This window comes from Diceros bicornis, chromosome 25 (assembly GCF_020826845.1).
Source record: "Diceros bicornis minor isolate mBicDic1 chromosome 25, mDicBic1.mat.cur, whole genome shotgun sequence".
NCBI classification, from domain to species: Eukaryota; Metazoa; Chordata; class Mammalia; order Perissodactyla; family Rhinocerotidae; genus Diceros; species Diceros bicornis.
In genome coordinates, this window is record NC_080764.1 from 37,460,254 (window position 1) to 37,480,374 (window position 20,121).

A 20,121-nucleotide genomic window follows, 5' to 3' on the forward strand; every position below is an offset into this window, starting at 1 on the left:
TAGTATATTTCTACATTAAGATTCAGTTTAGATTCCCTATGTTTTTCTTTCAGTTTTATTGAGATATAACTGACATACACCACTGTATGAGTTTAAGGTGTACAGCATAATGACTTGACTTACATATATGTATCGTGAAATGATTACCTCATTAAGTTTAGTTAACATCCAATCATCTCATATAAATACAAAAAAACATGTGTTTTTCCCTTGTGATGAGAACTTTTAAGATCTACTCTCTTAGCAACTTTCAAATATACCATACAGCAGTGTTGACTAGAGTCATTATGCTCTACATTACATCCCCAGTACTTATTTATTTTATAATTAAAAGTTTGTGGGGCCGGCCCGGTGGCGCAAGCGGTTAAGTGCGCGCGCTCCGCTGCGGCGGCCCGGGGTTCGCTGGTTCAGATCCCGGGCGCGCACCGACGCACTGCTTGGTAAGCCATGCTGTGGCAGCGTCCCATGTAAAGTGGAGGAAGATGGGCACGGATGTTAGCCCAGGGCCATCTTCCTCAGCAAAAAAAGAGGAGGATTGGCGGATGTTAGCTCAGGGCTGATCTCCTCACAAAAAAAAAAAAAAAAAAAAGTTTGTGCCTTTTGACCCCCTTCATCCAATTTCCCCTCCCCACAGATTCCCTTTTGTTTTTGTTTTTGTTTTTTTTTGCTGAGGAAGATTCACCCTTAGCTTACACCTATGCCAATCTTTCTCTATTTTGTATGTGGGTCATCACCACAGCATGGTCACTGACGAGTGGTGTAGGTCCATGCCTGGGAACCGAACCAGGGGCGCTGAAGCAGAGCATGCCAAACTTAACCACTATGTCACAGGGGCTGGCCTCTCGCTATTTTTTTTTTTTAAACTATTGTGATTCACCATACTAAAAGTGATCACCTCTTACCCAACTCTTACAGTAATTGTTAAAGGTCTTTTTTAATTCTTAAATATATATCTTGCATATCAGTTAAGGTTAACCAACATGGATAACGCATATGATGGTTAACATAAAGGTTAATGAGATATCATTCATTCATTCCTTCAAGGTACTTACAATCTAGCGACAAAGAAATATCTTTATCAGTTATTTTCCAAAGTTTGATTTTTAGGTGCACATGAAACAACATGAAAACTTTTTAAAAATTTAGTACTTATAAATTTCATTTAATCTGTGTTAAGAAATGTGATTTCATTGATCTCACGGTTTAGAATGAAGAAAAATATTAAGTTAACAATAATAATAGAGCAAAATCACCACAGCAGAACACAAGTGAATGTGGTGTAGACGGCATCGAACTGTATATATCGACCTATAATTCAAGGAAGTATAAAAGTTTCAGGAGTGTGTAAAAAACTGCTGCACCAGCACACTGGGGAGAAAACCTATCTTTGTAAAAGGGCTCACAGAAGTAATAGCATTCTTTCTGGCCTCTAAAGAATGGAGGCACTCACAAAATGACCCCACGTGATTTCCAGCATGCTTCCTGCTGCCAACACAGTGAAAGTGTCGCATTACCAATACTGTGAATTTTAGAATACTTCGCCTGAAGGACAGACATTCTATCATAATCTATCTAATTTCTAAATTTTCCAAGTTTGAGGATTTGGCTGGTCACAAGGGTAATTACCCATTTTTAAGAAATGCTTATCTTTCAGGTTTATCTTGGTGGTTTTTATACTTAGTGTTTCTTATGTGCTGGTCATTTTTCTTTTTATGAGCACTTTACCAATTTCCAAACTTGTTATGATTATTTACTTTTTATATGTTACTTTTAATTCTTTTCTTAGGAACTAATTTTGCCACATAATTTTAAAATGAAATAAATATATTTTAATTAATTAATTGATTAATTTGATTTGTTTCATCTACCTGTTGAAATTATCTACAATTATGATGCAGCACTGAATTATGAATTATATACAAAAATAATAGTTAGAGGCTGGGTTTCAAATGTTACTTTGCCATTAAACAGTTGTATGGTTGTGGACAAGTAAGTTATTTGACAGGGCCTTACGTTTTATCATCTACAAAATGAGGGGCTAAGAATAAATAAGTGCTTAATTCCCAAAATGATATAGATAATCATTTGTAGATTCACTACTGTCTAGTAGTTTATACCTAGTCATTTCACAAACCAGTGATGATATCCTAGTTAGTATAAAAAGGAAGTATCCTATTCATGGATTCTCTAGATGGTCTATTCCATACTAACTATATCTAGACCAAGTCCTGATATTCCTTCTTTAAAATTTTTAATATTTATATATTTGTTATCTAATTATAAACATATCTTCTCATTGTAGAAAGTCTGAAAGATCTTAATTTTATTAAATTGAATGAATTCCATCATCCATAGATAGCAACTAGTAAAATTTTAGTGTTTTTCCAGAATTTATTTTACATACAGAAAAAAAATCAATTAAAAATAATAAGTAAAATATTTTGCTTGTTTGAAGTATTTAGGTTCCTTCCAGTGTTCTATTATATTAAATAAAAATATGATGATTTTTCCAAAATTCAATTTTCTCATTCAAGATCAACATTCAATTTTTTGTTTATTCAAATTTCCCTCCAAACTTGTTATGCAAGTACTGCACCTACCTCAGCAATTCTCATCCTGTTTTGTAATTATCTTCTTTTTTCACATATCTCTTATTATTGCTTTAGAATACATATACAGCAGTGGAATTCTTGAACCAGAAAGCATTAGCAGATTTAATGTTCAGGATGCAGATTATCAAATTAGCCCATCTATTAGCCCTCATATACTACTTGCAGAAGTGAAGTTGGTACAGTAGAGTGAGTCTCACCCAATATTCTTCTCTAAACCTTCTTGATCTATTTTCTTGTCAAGTCTATCAGAAGACCTTTAGAATCATTTTGTCAAATTTTTGATAAAATTCTTTTTGGAATGTTTATTGCTATTGAATTATAATCTATGAATCGATTTAAGAAGGGAATTTTTACAAAACTGAGTTTCCCTATTCAAGATTCATTTATTCAAACTCCCCCTTTCTATGTACTTATAGGACCTACCTCACCAGTTACAATCTTCTTGATCTCAAACTAGACTATGAGTTATGTAGAGCCAGACATAAAATCCTTCATCTCGTTATCTGTCCTCCAACCTAAGTTCAGTAGCCTCTGGTTCCAATCTTGATAAATATCTGATAAATAATTGACCATATTATGCAGCAACTTGGATTTACATTTTTACCCAGAATGTCATTGCAAAGAAATTTCCAAGTAATTCCTTTTTCCAGAATCTGTTGTCTCACAGAAGCATATGACATCAGGAGCCTACTCTATCAAGAGTTTAACTCGCTGTGATTTTAATTCCCACTTTTTACTTCACAGTGTTAGTATCAACATACAAACATTAGGAGTCTGGCTTTCTTTCTTTCTTTATGCCATAAACTTGTTATAACTGTCGGCTGTCCAATTTTGTGAATCTCTTGTATTCCATCCTAACAATTTCCTCAGCCTTATCTTATCCTTATAAAAATAACACTGTCCAGTTGCCTCAGATATATCAGTTTTGGTTAGAAATCCTCAAGAGCTACTGTACAGAGCAGGAAGAGACAAAGGAAAAATAATATGATTAGAGAAATTAAATAAGCTACGGAGTATCTGATGACAGACTTCAACAATTATAACTTTTTCCATTGGGGTGGAGACATTGGAAGTAAAATGAAATATAATCCAAGTCTTAAATTGAGGAGGGTTAGGAAAAGGTTCAATATGTAACTCTTCATCTAGTCCTATAGAATCAAACTTAATGGGAAACTCTTGAAGTCTGAAAGGGTAGTTTTAAAGCAAACAGAGGAAATGCAGGGGAAAAAAATGAATAAGTGTTTCACTAAGAAAAAACACTAATCATCAAGAAAGAGGTTAAACTTAAATATTCCTAATTTCTAGTGTGAGGTTATACACAGGAAACATCTGATGTGCCATCAAAATTTAACTTGGAAAAAAGCCAGGAGCCTGTGTCAGTTATTTCTGTACTTGCAACTGGGGATCCTGAAGTTCTCCAGACTAATCAATTCCCTTCATGTTTTCAAGGAAATGCATCACTAAAAAAAATCAAGCAACAGGGGCCAGCCCCGTGGCGTAGCAGTTAAGTGCACGCACTCTGCTGCTGGTGGCCCGGGGTTTGGATCCTGGGCGCGCACCGACGCACCGCTTGTCAGGCCATGCTGTGGCGGCATCCCACATAAAGTGAAGGAAGATCACCATCGATGTTAGATCAGGGCCAGTCTTCCTCAGCAAAAAGAGGAGGATTGGCACAGATGTTAGCTCAGGGCTGATCTTCCCCACAAAAATAGTAATAATAATAATAATCAATCAACAAATGCTGGAGTCAATCCTATTAAGTGCTCAGAATTTTCCAAAAAAGAGAAAGTGAGACTGTGTGTGTCTGTGTTCATGTGCATGTTGGAGGAGGTGATGATTGTCTCCCAAAAAATATAATACTGTCCTCAAGAGAATTACAATGGAGTATATAAAATGGCTTAATATAACTGAAATAATCAGGGAACACCAGAAATATTCAAGGAAGTGCTAAATTGTGTTAAAAAAAAAAAAAAAAAACAAGGTTTACACCAGAGAAAAAGAAAAAAAGAATGAGTAAATGTTGTACTAGCTTGAAAAGAATTAATGACAATAACAGTATTCAGAGAAATAGGACACAAATATTTGCAGGAAAATGTCAGAAGTGTTTAATAAAAGCATTTTCAGTTTTATACACTTCTTAGGAATACATTTCGTATGTATCCCCAGATCAAGCAATATACTTCTATAATATGCAATGAATAGTTTATTTTACGCTACAAATTTTTATACTAAAGTTAATTACTAAAGTATATCAGAAATTTAAAAATACATCCTATTTTTAATGAATACTTGAAAATAAGATTCTACAAGAGCTCACAAAATCTCACGCCCATAATTAACATGTTGACAAAAAAGACATGTATTCTGGAACAAAACTTTGCATGCTCTATTTTAATTCTTTATTCAATTTGAATATGACAATAGCTTCTATCAGTGTAGATAAAATTAAAACTAAATAACAGCTCACTTGAGGAGTTAAATGGGATTATTATGTAGAAAACAACCTTTCCCTACCTATTAGGAAAAACAGATATAAATACACACAGAGCCAAGTACATACAATTAGTAATGTGTTTCATTTTTAACTTTATTCGTATTACTTGCCTATTTTAAATATGAGCAACAATAACTTATTTCCTTGATGCTGATTTTCAAGATTGTATCCTTCATACAAGATTTTCTTCTTCCTCATGATTATGTCCATGTCATCTAAATGTCATTGAAATTGGCATCTTTTAAGAATGCCAGATTTTGAAATCTAGTTAATTAATTTCCCAAGTACAACATAACATCATCTTAATTTTTTAAGAACAATCCAACCCATAAGTATTTACTACTGAGTAAAAGATTCACTCCATGGATACTGCCCATAAAAGAGTAAAATATATATTCTTTTCTCATTTATTTCTACTGAAGCCTCAGAAAACAGATTTTTCAAGCAGAACATATTGAAACTATTTGGGAACAAGAGAATAAGGATATAATTAGGTATTAATTTGAGTATATTCATTTCCTTATAACTCAATTTCAAAATAGTTTTTAAGCTTCGATCTTTTCCTTTACCACTAAACTGGCAAAATTATGAATTAATGTAACAGGTGGGCTCATGTGGTTTTAATAGCAATGAAATATAATCAACTGTCTCATATCATATTTCCAGGAAAGCAAGCGACATCTAGACCTAAGCATGATCCTTAGGCAACCCTACTATTGGCATAAGAGTATTCAAACTCCCCATAGGGACCATATATCCTCTGGTCCTGAGTTTAATTGAAACTTTAAACAAAATATGTTACCTATTTAATGCAGCTGAACTGGATGCTGGCTTTTGTAGTGTATAGACTAATGCCTAGCAAATTAATGTCTGTAACCATAGTACATAATGTAGGATTTACATCAAGCGTGAATGGTAAAAAGAAAAAAATTAAATCACTGCAGTTTTATAATGAGAAATGCAGTTTTAAAATGAGAAATTTTTAGGAGAAAATTTTATATATTTTGTGCATGAACTTTACATATTTATTCATTTTGATACACAGCCAAAAGTTCATATTTCCTTATCTTTTTGGCTCCATATATTACAAAGTGAACTTCTCACATCTCCCAAATTTATGTTTTACTTTTCTGGACTCGTGGCCTACACACCTGGCACTGGTCTCCTGGTCTTGTCTTTTTTGATGACGGAAAAATGCAAGTGCAATGAATAGATTTATCTTAAAAATTGGAAGTTAACGTTCTTTTTGGAGATACATCGATCAATGGCTAATCCAGTTACACGGTCATATTCATATTTGTAGGGCTGACTCACTGATTTTCAAGAGCACCATTGGAAGCAATCACAGGAAAATCACCAGAACTCAAAATACGGGAAGCAGGTGGTATAAAAAGCTTAACACTACTGGAGTGTTAATGCTTCCACACTTGAAAGATGTGAAGTTCAAATCTCACACAGTTAAAAACCATCTCTTTCACAGTCGGCGTGGTAAATGCCTTCAGCAATCCACTTAAGAACCACCAATCAGAGGAGAAAACATTAAGCATGAAAACCATCAGGTCAAAAATTTACTCTGACAATCTCTCTTCTAAATATATTCTGGAACAAGGTGAGGTACACACACACACACACACACACACACACACAAGAATAATCCAACAAAAATAAATGATTTAGCTAAAAACCAGCCACACAGAAGGCTGAGAGAAAAACAGACTTCTTTTACATTCTACCAACTGAATTGAGCATATAGTGTACAAACATCCAGTAGAGTTAGGATAAATTTACAAGTGAGAATTTCTGCATTTTGTTTTCAGGACGAGCAGTTGACATCTTGTTTGTCAGTTCTTCTACCTAAATAATAGTAAGGGATTTAGAGATCACTAGTAGCCATTTATGACTCTTAACTCTTTCATTCTATAAGTTTTTTTCTCAAAAATACAATTCTAAAATTTAGACAAGTTTTTTACTCTAAAAATTGCTCTAATAAATTCATTGTGTTTCCTATTCATTAGTTCTTTCCCCTTTCTCTCTGAATAACTCAGTAAAATTGTGGAACTCTCTCACAATTAAAGAGCTGTTTGCACGACACTGAAAATTAAATCAAAAGTTCCCTCCCTTCTTATTAGAGAATATGAGGAGAAAACATCTTTTCAGTTTCAAACCTGTGTCAGTAAAAGATTTGTTAGTTGCAGGCTAATGGAGGAAAATATATTTTCCAATACTGAGCTAGGATTTTATAAGTAATATGGATGTGTATAAAAAAACAAACTGGGAAGTATCAGGAATAAGAGAATCAAAGCAGTATGAACAAAATTAAGGCAAATAAGGCAATAAGTAGCAATGGATCGTTATTATGCAGTTCCCCCGCAAGAAGAATATAATCTCTCCCTAAAATAAGAGCATGTTACCCATTGTAAACACATATTTTTTAAAGAACAGGAAAATACAAATATGTTGCAAATTGTGACATTAGTGTCATATTAGAAATAAAAAAGTTTGAGATTTCTCCTGTTTTTTTTTGGTTTGGTTTGTTTGGTCCATTCAACATAGCACAGCCTACATAGTTATAAAATATTCTCAAGGTCAGAGCAATAAAATTTTCCATTTTATTTATAGGCATTTACTCATTAAGGAAAGGTACTACAGAGCTCCAGACCAACTGTGAAATCACCTAGCAAGTTCCATGAAAGCAGGAAACCTATGGACTATTTCCATTTCACACCACCACCACCTCTATACCCGCTGCTGAGCACTTGTGACTTAAAAAAAACTTTTTTTGCCCCCAGAGGTTATTCTAAACACAGTCATGATAGGAGTCAATGACAAGACCGTAACTCCAGATTCTCTCTTATTTCATGTTCTCAAGATATATGACCAAGATGAAATGGCCTAAATTGCTTACACAATTAAACTCAACAATTACTTTGTATTGAGAAAGCTGAGTAATTTTATTTTAAATAGCAAATAGGCTTAAAATGACCTTTGGGATTAGAAGGGCTCAAACTGATAAAAGTAATTGAAAGTTACGGCCTAATTTAGTTTCTTATAATCTCTTAGGATTATTCAAAAGCAATGCTTAAGTATACATAATAAGGGAAATACAGAATTATAGAGAAAAAAGAGAAAAATTGAGGGTGGTTAAAAATTACCCTACATTAAAAAAAATTTTAATATCCTGCATATTTCATGCCATCTGTGATGAAGCCACAATTTTCCAGGTGTTTTATTCTTTTTAGTTAAGATGAAGAGGTTTTTAATATATATTTGGACAAAAAATAAGATATAGGACAAAGGATAAGATATATATAGATATATGTAGATACATATATTGCTGATTTTTAAATGGGTAAAGAAAAGCTATCTTGACATAGTAAAGATGCCAGTTTCAGTGACAGAAGAAGGCTAAAATAGAAAAAGCATTTGAATTTAAGTCAGAAAACTACACTTCTGGTTCTAACACAAACTGTGTAATCCTAAACAGATCAATTCAACTTTTCGGGTGTTAATTTCTATCTAATAAAATAAAAAAGATCACGTTAGGAGGATTTTTAAGATATGAATCTTCCATCTCTAACATTCTATGATTCTAAAATACACCTATTATTTGAGAAGAAAAGAAGAGAAATTGAGATTGAATAAAGGCCCATGAAGGACATCAGAATAAAAAATAATTTTGACTAAGTCTAGGGGGAAAACATGTCATGACAGGAAAAGGAGAAGAAACTCTAACCTAAATTGCCAATATGACAATTTTAACTTAGAGGGAGAGAATTGAGTATTAACTGAGCATGCTGCTTCATTTTTGGTTAACAGTTAATGACAAAAGGATTTTGACTGCAGTTGCTGAGAGACAAGGGGAAATAGACTTCGAGAGAAAATACAGCAATTCTAGACGGGACAGAACTTAACAGAAACCCTGCTGAATGTCAGTGACTGCAAGGCGATCACTATGACAAAATCTTATTTATAGAGAAATCATATTTATATTGGTAAATACAAAAAAACTGATAAAGAATACAACCATTGACTTTTGGAGCTTAAAGGCCCACAGAAATGATAATGATCACAGTGAAAGGTAGTACTATGCAACACTTACTGGTTGGGCATATGGTCCAATATGCTTTACCTTCATCATCTCAATCAATTCTCAAACATACACTACTCTTACAGCCATCTTATGGATGGGGAAATTGAGGCTTCAGTTAATTAATTTGCCCAAGACCACTCAGCTAGTAAGTGCCAAAGCCACAATTTGAACCTGGGCTACCTGACTTCATACTACACGGAATCTCCATTTAATACAACCTATTCTCTCAAGAGGAAACGGAGGCCCACAGAAATAAGTCATACAACTGGCTAGGAGCAATTTTGACAGTTATTTTTGTGATTTGGTCTCTTAATATATCATGTATTCTCATTCTTGCTAATTACAACCACCACTTAGATGAAAGTTTAATTTTTGTTTATAAAATAATTTTTAGAATCTGTCATATTATTTATATATGTTTGTAATTCACATAATTTTGGATGGAATGATACTCCTCAAGTGTTGTTACTCAATCATCTTGGTCCTATGAAACCAAAGAGAATAACGAGAGTATATTTTTAAAGTTTTTTTTTAAAGTTTACTTATGAAGTGCCAGAATAAAAATTAACAGTCTTAGGGGGCCGGCCCGGTGGCGCACAGGTTAAGTGCATGCGTTCCACTTCAGAGGCCCAGGGTTCGCAGGTTCGATCCCGAGTGCGCACTGACGCACCGCTCATCAAGCCATGCTGTGGCGGCGACCCATATAAAGTAGAGGAAGATGGGCACAGATGTCAGCCCAGGGCCGATCTTCCTTGGCAAAAGGAGGAGGATTGGCATCGGATGTTAGCTCAGGGCTGATCTTCCTCACACACACACACAAAATTAACAGGATAAAATATAGAAAAATTTAAGTTGGGAAGTAAATTAATCAAACATGTTATTTTCTATTAATACACAAATGGGAAAAATATGCTCATCTGGTGTTCAGGATAAGTCAACTACTGGCATGTAGCATCGAGTAATATAAGTTTTTCATAAAAGGTTCAAGGGAAGGGAAGATGCAAAGGACTAGAGTGTTTTATTAAAAAAAACAACTACAATGAATTGAGTTATTAAATAATAATAACATTAAAACACAACTGTATTTTTTTCACACATATTCCTTTATTTCTCCTAACTTCCAAATAAAAGAAAAAATAGGATGAAAAAAATAACGTTTGTATATATACACACAAGTGCTTGGGGGTAGTGGTCGTGAAGTAATAAATGAATGAGCCGTGAGAAAAATGAATACTTACGAGCTAAATCCAGCCAGACATTATAATCCATCACTGATCCCTAAAGGGCACTAATAATATGTAAATGTGTGAATTAGAAAACACATTCAAGGCTGTTGATAAACTTGATAGGATAATCAGCACATGCTGACAGACTAATGAAACTGATGAACTGATAGGGCAGCTTATCTCCTGGGCCATTTTTTTTCTTGTCAAATGGAGGCTAATCAAAATGTATTAGGAGTTAAAGCAAACACTCAGAGGATTTCACCCATTTCATTAGAAGGTGAACTCTCTCTCAGAAAATTATAGTTTCATGAACAATTGAAACTACAAAACCTGGTCAGCCTACAGACCTTCACATAAAATTAAACAGAAGGCAGCCACCATAATTATGAAAGAAATCTGGAATTTTAAATTATATTGGGATTCTCCCCCTCGCAAATTGTTAGCATGCTTTTCAGAGTCTGGGCAAAGCGACTACTTCCTTCTATAATGGAAAATAAGACAAAGGACTAAGCAATAACCCCAGGGACACACTTATCTTTTGCTGCCTGTGTGTGCTCAGCATCTGTGCAACCATATGAGACAGATCCCGAGGTACCAGCTGAATTTTCAATCAAATTTATTTACATAAAATAATTGAATGAACTTTCTGAAATAACTAACTATAATGAATACCACATTCCTATTAACAATAAAGATGCCATATGCAGTCTGTTGCCCAGGGTCTTGGAGTCCTTTCCTAATTTAAAGAAAGATGTCTTATTTGATAATTGAGGAGAACTGGAAAGAATGCCTTCCCAGGCATCAGCATTACGAATAAAACCAGAAACTAAAATCATTGTGCCTCTTCAGACAAAGCTAGAAAACTGATCTTTTCGGTGTTCATTTTGACATGAATAACCATCCAGTATTGATATAGAAAAGTTATTCAACTGATAAATCTACATACTCTAGGCACACACTTTATGGACATGTACGTTTCACCTGGGTGGATAGATTGATGGTAAAACGCTGGATAGTAAAAGGCACTGTTTTAATTCATAGGAGTTTAAGAGCAAAAGTACATTCAGTGAAGGTAGATTTTATCTTTTAGTAATTATACCAAAAAGAAAAAGAAACAGAAAGTAAAAATACTCCAGTGTCCTCTTTAATATGCTCATTAAATCATTCTACTGGGGCACAGGCTAACTGGGGGTGGGATTCCCAGAGACATGGAATGACTATGTTAACCTCTTCCAAATCATAATTTTTTTCTGTTTACTGACTTGTGTCTCATTCTCTCTCTAAACTATTTCTACAATTTCTGTCATTTAGAAAAAACAGAAAGTGAGTATCCTTGCCAGGTATGTATTCTCTAGTTTGGGAGGGTTTGGGATATTTTTAGGTGTGCCTGAGCCGTACTGCTAGTATCGAATTTCTCAAATCATAGAATATAGAAGCATAAAATAATCCTACAGATCACATAAGTCTCATTTATTTTATATACACGAGGGAGGTCTAGAAATATTAAACAACTTAACCAAGTTTAATGAAAGGGAAAATTTTCATGATTTGTGTTTTGGAGAAAAAGAAATATTTGATTTGAGGACAAAAGCAACCCCTTCTCTTCTATCCCTTATCTTGAAACAGCAAAGTTAATCAATCAGCCAACCATCTTACACTTTAGGGATTCTTTTCCAAAAGCCACATATGAATAGGCAGTTTTCCGTTGTGTCCACCATCCAACAGCTGTGCCAACAATTTACTATAAGGCAGTCATGGATCAATGGCAGGTGATAGGTAAATATTTTATTAGAAATTCTAGTTCTTGAAGTCTTGTACCTAGAAAAATCCATGTCCTGGTGTATGTACTTTCTGACTAATATGAGAATTAAGTAATTATTCCATGTAGAAAAAGTAATAACTGTAGTAGCACTTTTACACTCTTCATACTATCATTTTTACTCTAAAATACTACTCTGAAAAAAACTGGCTGCGATCCAAGGCCCAATGAAAACCATACAAGTTGGCTCAGTTATTCCCATCTTTTATAAACATCAAAATCACGAATCTCTACATCATAACATGTTTACTTTTGAAGATCTTCTAAGAAAAAAAATAATTAAAAATTATCATGAATTTGATAAATGCATTAAAATACACATGTACTTTATTCATCATTTTCAAACTCTAGAGTCTAGCAATAGTCGATACCCAAACGGGTTTGGCAGCCCCTTGCAACAACTCTGGGATCTGGCCAATTTGTTGCGAATCACTATGCTAATGCACTTCATTGCTCTTATCAGAATAAGTGTGCTTTGTGAAAATTTGAATATGACACCCAATTGTGAAAGAGATTTTTTGTGTGTGTAAGGATAAATGATGGGATTTATTAGAATTTCATTTAACAGAAGCACAGGTTTTAATTTCTCCACAGATCCCTGAAACATCAATTAAAATACTAATATTTTACTCACCCATCATGTTGTACAAACTCTGTGGGGCAAACTGCCTGGGCATCTTCTGAATTGCTTCCTTATATACACTCAGGGCATCCTAATTTAAGAAACAAAAAAAAAAAGTAAATAAAGTACAGGGATATTTACTGAAAATAAAATAATAACATCCTTCCAAAATTAAAACCTCCCACTGCTGTTTCTAAGTAGTTCGGTAGAGGAAAATAATTGAGCCATCCTTTGATATCATACTCAATGTATGAATGAAAATATTCAACCCGACCAGTGAAGGCCAGATAAAAATTTAGTTTAACAAGGAGTCGAATGTTACCTATGCTCTTTTATTTTAATATAAATTGTTCAGTTCACATAGATTATTCAATAAAAAAATTAGAAAAATTCATATTTGGAAGTCACCCATAGTCATCTAAAATCTCTACTTGCTTTTCAGGCAACCAAGTAGAATCTAAATAAAATATCAACTAGCAAATATTCTAGCTGACACTCACAGAGATCATTAAACGCAATTACTTTAAAGGTTGTATCTTTATCCTAATTTTGCAGTCTTTTATTTATTTATTTTTTGTGAGGAAGATCAGCCCTGATCTAACATCCATGCTAATCCTCTTCTTTTTGCTGAGGAAGACCAGCTCCGAGCTAACATCTATTGCCAATCCTCCTCCTTTTTTTTCCCCAAAGCCCCAGTAGATAGTTGTATGTCATAGCTGCACATCCTTCTAGTACTGTATGTGGGACGTGGCCACGAAGCAGTGCGTTGGTGTGCGCTGGGATCTGAACCCGGGCCGCCAGTAGCAGAGCGTGCGCACTTAACCGCTAAGCCACGGGGCTGGCCCCTTGTTTTGCAGTCTTAATCCATCATGTAAGAGTTGGGGGGGGTGCCGCTGCGAGAGAGCGAATGGGAGGAGCAATATTGAACGTCAGAGAAGAAACCCAGACAGGCATGCCTCGAGTGAGACAAAGCGGGGACAAGCCCAGGTAAACCTCCACTTGTTGTACAAGGCCTGTCTCCATCACTTTTCCTCTCTCCTCAACAAAAAAAAAACAAAATTAATTTTCATTTTTGTTTTAAAAAGAACTAAAAGAAATGGGTAGGATTTACGTCAAATCACTTCTTCCATACTCAGGGCACAAACAATGTACTTTTTAACCTCAAACACTGGGTATATGACAAAAACTATAACGTATCTTGGATCATAAAAGCAAAAAGATGGTGAGCAAATAAGCTAGAGAAGCAATGCACGTTATTTCCCTTTCTTGAAGAGTCACAATTGCTCTGAGAAATTCACAATAAAGAAATCTGTTAAGTTTTGTTTAGCAGAGGTTTTTCCAAACGAATTTAACCATAAAACTCTTTTAATAAAAACATGTATTAGCTTTTTCAATGATCCAGTGTCTCTGCAATGAGATCATTGGGTAGAAGGAAAGGGCAGAGCGGTGCTGGCTGACCTCGTAGTGGCCCTGCTCATGATAAAGTTTTCCCAGGTTGTACAGACAGCTGGTGACCGAGCTCTTATGTGCATGAGGATCCTTTAGGTTTTCATCGGGGATCTCGGAACACTTGAGGAACGTGCGCCGGGCTTCTTCGGTTTTTCCTTGGTTCATTAGAATAATACCGGTGTTTAGATAGGCAGCTGAGAGAAAAAAGTGGAAACATAAATGTGAGAAGATAATGTGCACTGTGGATACAATAAAGTTATCTTTACTTTAGTTTAGCTGATATGGATTATTTCTGATTTTAAAAGAAAACCAAGAAATAAATACTGAGGGAACAAATATATACGGGAACAATAATGTATTAAGAAGTACAGGTGTCACTGAAAAATATACAAAGTAGTCTCTGCCCTCAAGGAGCTCAAAATACTTTGAGCTTAAAATATAGATGAATAAAAATTATATTTATCTTAATATATTACAAAATGATAAACAGATATCAAAGTATGTCTAAATTGAGAGAGAGGTCATTGTTAGAGGCTCATAATTTGATTGGCAAGTATTGAGAAATAGGAGTGCCATGGTTTTTTCTCTGTGAGACTATAAGTCACCAAGATAAGTTTCATAGATAAAGAAGAATGGAAAAAAAGTATTTTAAAAGAACTTGAATATTACTTACAAGCCAGTGTAGGCCTGCTCCCAATTGCCAATTTATAATAATGCAGTGCTTCTGCAAACCTGCTGTTCTCCTGTAGAAGCAAGCCTCTGCAGGAAGAAAACAGAAATTTGGAGACAGGACTGTATTACTATACATAAAACCACAAATTTTTATTTTATATTTCAAAAATAAAAATGGTTAACGGGGCCATAAAAATGCTGACCGGGTACTATAAAAATAAATTCTAAATGGAAGGAAATGATTCCTCAGGAGAGAAAATACTGGAGAGGTATCAGTTCCATTTATACTGCATTAGAAAGTATTAAGAAGTATTTTCAAAAAGCCCTTTCCCCCCACTGAACCTTCCCCCTTCCAGCTGTCTTTTCTCTCCCACTAGAATTACAAACCACCTGGATTTCTCCTTGGAGCATGTACATTTTTTCATCACTTCAGAAAGAAAACTTATCTAAGGCAGTGAGATATATATACTTAAATATGAGATGCCTCTCTCATTAGCCATATTGCTGGGGAAATATTGGTCCATGTCTGAGTCAACAGGATAAAGAGAATCAGAATTTAATCAGATACAATAAAGGAACAAAGAAAAAGACTGAACGTTATTCACATTGTTATTTCCTTAATTTTTGGATTTGGTCAAATAAGCTTGAACTCAGAACATTGGGCAAATTTCAGTTCACTCTTGTGAGACACGCTTTTGCCCACAGAACCTCAGATTCCATGGGGGCTCCTCAGGCAGTGGTCACATGGATTATCCCAGCCATTCTAGACCCCACACCTTGTGACCTAAATCCATTATAATCATGTTTATGAAAATATGGTGTCCGGGAATTGGACTCACAGAGAGCTGTTTGGTCCGTCCCTATTCTTTTGTAATCAGCAAGTATCTCACAAACATTTGGCACCTCTATTGGGCCTGACTACAGTAGTCTCCCCTTATCCGTGAGGGATACGTTCCAAGACCCCCAGCGGACGCCTGAAGCTGTACCAAACCCTGCATATACTACGTTTTTTCCTATATTACACATACCAATGATAAAGTTTAATTTATAAATTAGGCACCAAGATTAACTAAAAGAGCTAATAATAAAATAGAACAATTATAACAATATACTACAATAAATAAAATATAAAATAAAATATAAAAAAATTATAACAATATACAATAAATAAAATATAAAATAAAATGTAATATAATAAAAGTTACCATAGATCTTAGCAATCTCAGCATACAATTTTTTTTTTTTCCCTTATTTAGTCGAGAAATTTTACCTTTTCACTTAAAGGAAGCACTTGACGGCTTCTCTTCGGCATACGCAAATTACCAGCACCACTACTCTCGCGCTTTGAGGCCATTACTAAGTAAACTAAGGCTTACCTGAACCCAAGCACTGCCATACTGCAGACAGTCATCTGATAACTGAGATGGCTACTAAGTGACTAATGGGTGGGTAGGGTGTACTGGGTGATATGTTGGATAAAGGGATGCTTCACGTCCCGAGCAGGACGGAGTGGGACAGTGTGAGATTTCATCACACTACTCACAATGGTGCACAATTTAAAACTTATGAATTGTTTATTTCTGGAATTTTCCATTTAATATTTCTGAATCACAGTTGACTGGGGGTAACTGAAATCTTGGAAAGCGAAACCGCAGAAAGGGGGGACTACTGTATTGCTATTATTAATCTCAAATTGCAGATTCAACTTGCCAGCTCCTGAGGCCTCTGAAAGTCTGGTAAAACGGAGGTTTGTGAAACGAGAAGCCTACTAATAAAAACTTATCATTTTGTAGGGTATTTCAAAATACTCAGCTTATTATTTAACAAGCATTACTGAAAAAATATCTGAAGAAAATCATTTTGACAAAATATCCTCACTTGTGTCACCAACATATATTAACCTTATTATTTCTAATATTTGTAAAAAAGTCATTTGAGGGCCAGCCCCGGTGGCCTAGTGGTTAAGTTCGGCGTGCTCTGCTTCAGTGGCCCAGGTTCGGTTCCCAGGCGTAGACCTACACCACTCTGTTAGCGGCCATGCTGTGCAGGCAGCCCATATACTAAAAAATAGAGAAAGATTGGCACGGATGGTAGCTCAGGGCAAATTTTCCTCAGCAAAGAAAAAAAGTCATTTGAATAGATCAAACAATTCCAAAACACATTAACATCACTTTCATATATACATAAATATATATTTCTATGAAAAATTTTGAGCAACAATTAATTTGATCATGAAATTGATACGCTTTGCTGGTAAATGTACTTTTCAGTTGCTGGGAACAAGGAAGAACAAAGTTTCCTGCAGTATTCAAGAGTTTGTGAAAATATTTAATTGTCTTTAAAAGTAGGTAAAACTGAGGTGCTGGCCTGGTGGTGTATCGGTTAAGTGCGCGCGCTCCACTTCGGCGGCCAGGCTTCTCAGGTTCGGATCCCGGGCGCGCACCGACGCACCGCTTGTCAACCCATGCTGTGGCGGCGTCCCATGGAAAGTAGAGGAAGACGGGCACGGATGTTAGCCCAGGGCCAATCTTCCTCAGCAAAAAAGAGGAGGATTGGCATCAGATGTTAGCTCAGGGCTAGTCTTCCTCACACACACACACAAAAAAAGTAGGTAAAACTGATCAAGAGAAAAAACACACACTTTTCAAAAAGGAAATATATTCCTTATAACAATAATTTTTTTGACAAAATGCTTTCCAGTCAACTAAGCTCATATACATAATCTCATTTCAGAAACTTTTCTACAACCTTAATTATCTTTATCACTTTCCTTTGTGATTCAGATAAAGAGGTGTTTCTCCTTTGATACAAGGCTAATGGCACCAGAGGAGAAATATCATCCAGATATTTAATCCTATTCTTTCTATCTTCTTTAGGAATTAAAATCCTTCCATAAGCCCATCTTTATCCAATATCTTCAATCTCTTTCCCCATTACAGTTTCCTTTCCCTTAAGACTTCAAAAATGTTCACGTGTCTCTTAGCATAGAGGGAAAGAAAAAACCCTTCAAACTGTATCCCTTCCTGCATGTGCCTCTAACCACTGCTTATTACTGTTCTTCCCTTCAAGGTCCAATTTCCTTTAAGAATGGCCCAAATCCCATTTACCCCTAAATCCAGTTTAGGCTTTTCCCCAGAATTCCCCTGAAATGTCATAATCAAATTTCTACTAATTATCCAATCCCCCAAATAGTGTGCTTATGTGAACCGCCCACGCCACTGCAGCACTCATGACTTTTGAGCTCATCTTCCTTCCTGAAACTCTGTATTTCCTTGGCTTCTGGGAAACCAATCTTCCCTAGTTCTTTTCTCTTCCTGGGACCATCCTACAGAGAACGAAGAAAGTATCTCTTCATATACTCCTTTAAAGGAAGCTGATGTTTCACAGGACTGTCTTTTTCTCTTGTCTTGATTAAGTTCTCTCTCTGCATCCATGACATCATGCATACACAGAGCTCATGTATATTCTGAAATAGTGATCCCTCTCCTGACATCCAGCTCTAATTTTCAACAGCTTAGTGAGCCACGTCAATCCAGGTGCTCCCCAAAATTTCAAAATCAACATATCCAAAAATTGAAAACAATATGTCTCACTCAAAAATAAATAACGAGATAAACAAAAGAAGAAAAAAAATCTCCTCAGCCATCAGCACCATCACTCACTGCAGTTGCTAAAATCAGAAGCCTGGTTATCATTGTTGACTTTTCACTTATTCTCCTGATTCCATGTTTTATAAAGTTGCCAAAGCCCACCAATTCTTATTTTCTAAGACTCTACTCTGCCCCTCAACGATCATCTTCATGGCTTTGTCAGTGCACTTATCTTTTCTGTCACCTAACTAATGCAATAGCCCGCTAACTAGTCTCCAGTAATTACATTTTTAAAGGGCAAATATGCTCTTAGGCTAGACAGAAAGAACCTGAGGGGATGAGCACACATCTTTGACAATGTTCCTAAAGCCCATAAACCTTGAAAACTGATGTATTCAGCCTCATGGGCTCCTCAATGCTTATGTATTCTATTCCTGTCATTTTTTAATTCATAAAAAATACAAAGAAGAGAAAATGACAAATAGCATGATAGCCACACCTAGACAATCCTGCCCGGCCTGCCTTATTTTTTGGAGGAATCTATTCACATGGAGTGATGCAGCAGGCAGGTCTCCAGGATTATATATAATGTGGCTCTTTGAATGAGATGGTATCACCTTCTGCATCATCTGAATAAAGTTAGCAATGGAGCAAGTCCAAGTTAGATGGCTATTGTCACGGATTTCTCATGGCTAAGGATTTAATTGAGCATCAACTATGCCCTAGTGTGCATGTTACAAATGTGAACAAGACAGAGATGCACTCGCCTGTGGATGCACCATCTACTGGGGGAGAAAAATAAGAAAATAAATGGTGTGGAAAATTACTACGATAGAGGACAGAGGACCAACACCACTCCAGCTCAGGAATGGACAAGGGAAGGTTTACAGAGTCAAAGTAACATTGGCAGGGGCTTGAAAATAAGCAGCAATAAAACGTGTTATCATCAGCACCATGTTGCATAGGAAGACAGGGCCACAAAGAATTTACCAACTAACTGTAGGTTTTATGATTAATAAGAGGTAAAGCCAGGATTGAAACACAGTTTCTCTGATACTAAATACCATGCTCTTTCTAGAAGACAAAGAGAAGAGGAAAGACATAAAATAATTCAATTCTAGATACACGTGTACTAGGCTATATTTCCTTTTGCTCTAAAACTCTCTATATTTTGTATCACACTAATAGCACTGACATTCTTAAAAGGAATCAATGCCATTTTGGCAGCTCAGGATGAATTTGATTCGATTCTAGCACTGTAACAATCGAGCTTCTATTATTGCTGTCTTCCACCTTCACAGAACCCATTCTTTATTTTACTGAAGATATGACAGAGGGATAGGAACCTCTCACATCGTAATACTTATGGTAATAATGATAGCTGAACTTATTCAGCACTTACATGTCAAGCACTTTACATATATTAACTTATTTATTACTCAACAATAATCTTATTAGCTTGGCTATTATTGCTAGCTCCATTTTACACACGATGAATCTCGGGCAAGAAAAAGTTCGGCAAATGCCAGAGGTCATAGAACCAGGCA

At 35.5% G+C, this 20,121-nt stretch overlaps 1 protein-coding gene across 2 annotated transcripts in view; it reads right to left on the reverse strand.

Annotated features, from left to right (window-relative positions):
- The window catches only part of TMTC2 (transmembrane O-mannosyltransferase targeting cadherins 2), a 387,738-nt gene that overhangs the window by 134,872 nt on the left and 232,745 nt on the right, over nt 1-20,121 (reverse strand). For both annotated transcript variants that reach the window (XM_058568709.1, XM_058568710.1), the window contains exons 5-7: nt 14,986-15,071; nt 14,322-14,506; nt 12,876-12,954 (exon numbers count right to left, since the gene is read on the reverse strand). In XM_058568709.1, coding sequence (XP_058424692.1) covers nt 12,876-12,954; nt 14,322-14,506; nt 14,986-15,071 — 350 coding nt within the window. The remainder of the gene's footprint in view (nt 1-12,875; nt 12,955-14,321; nt 14,507-14,985; nt 15,072-20,121) is intronic.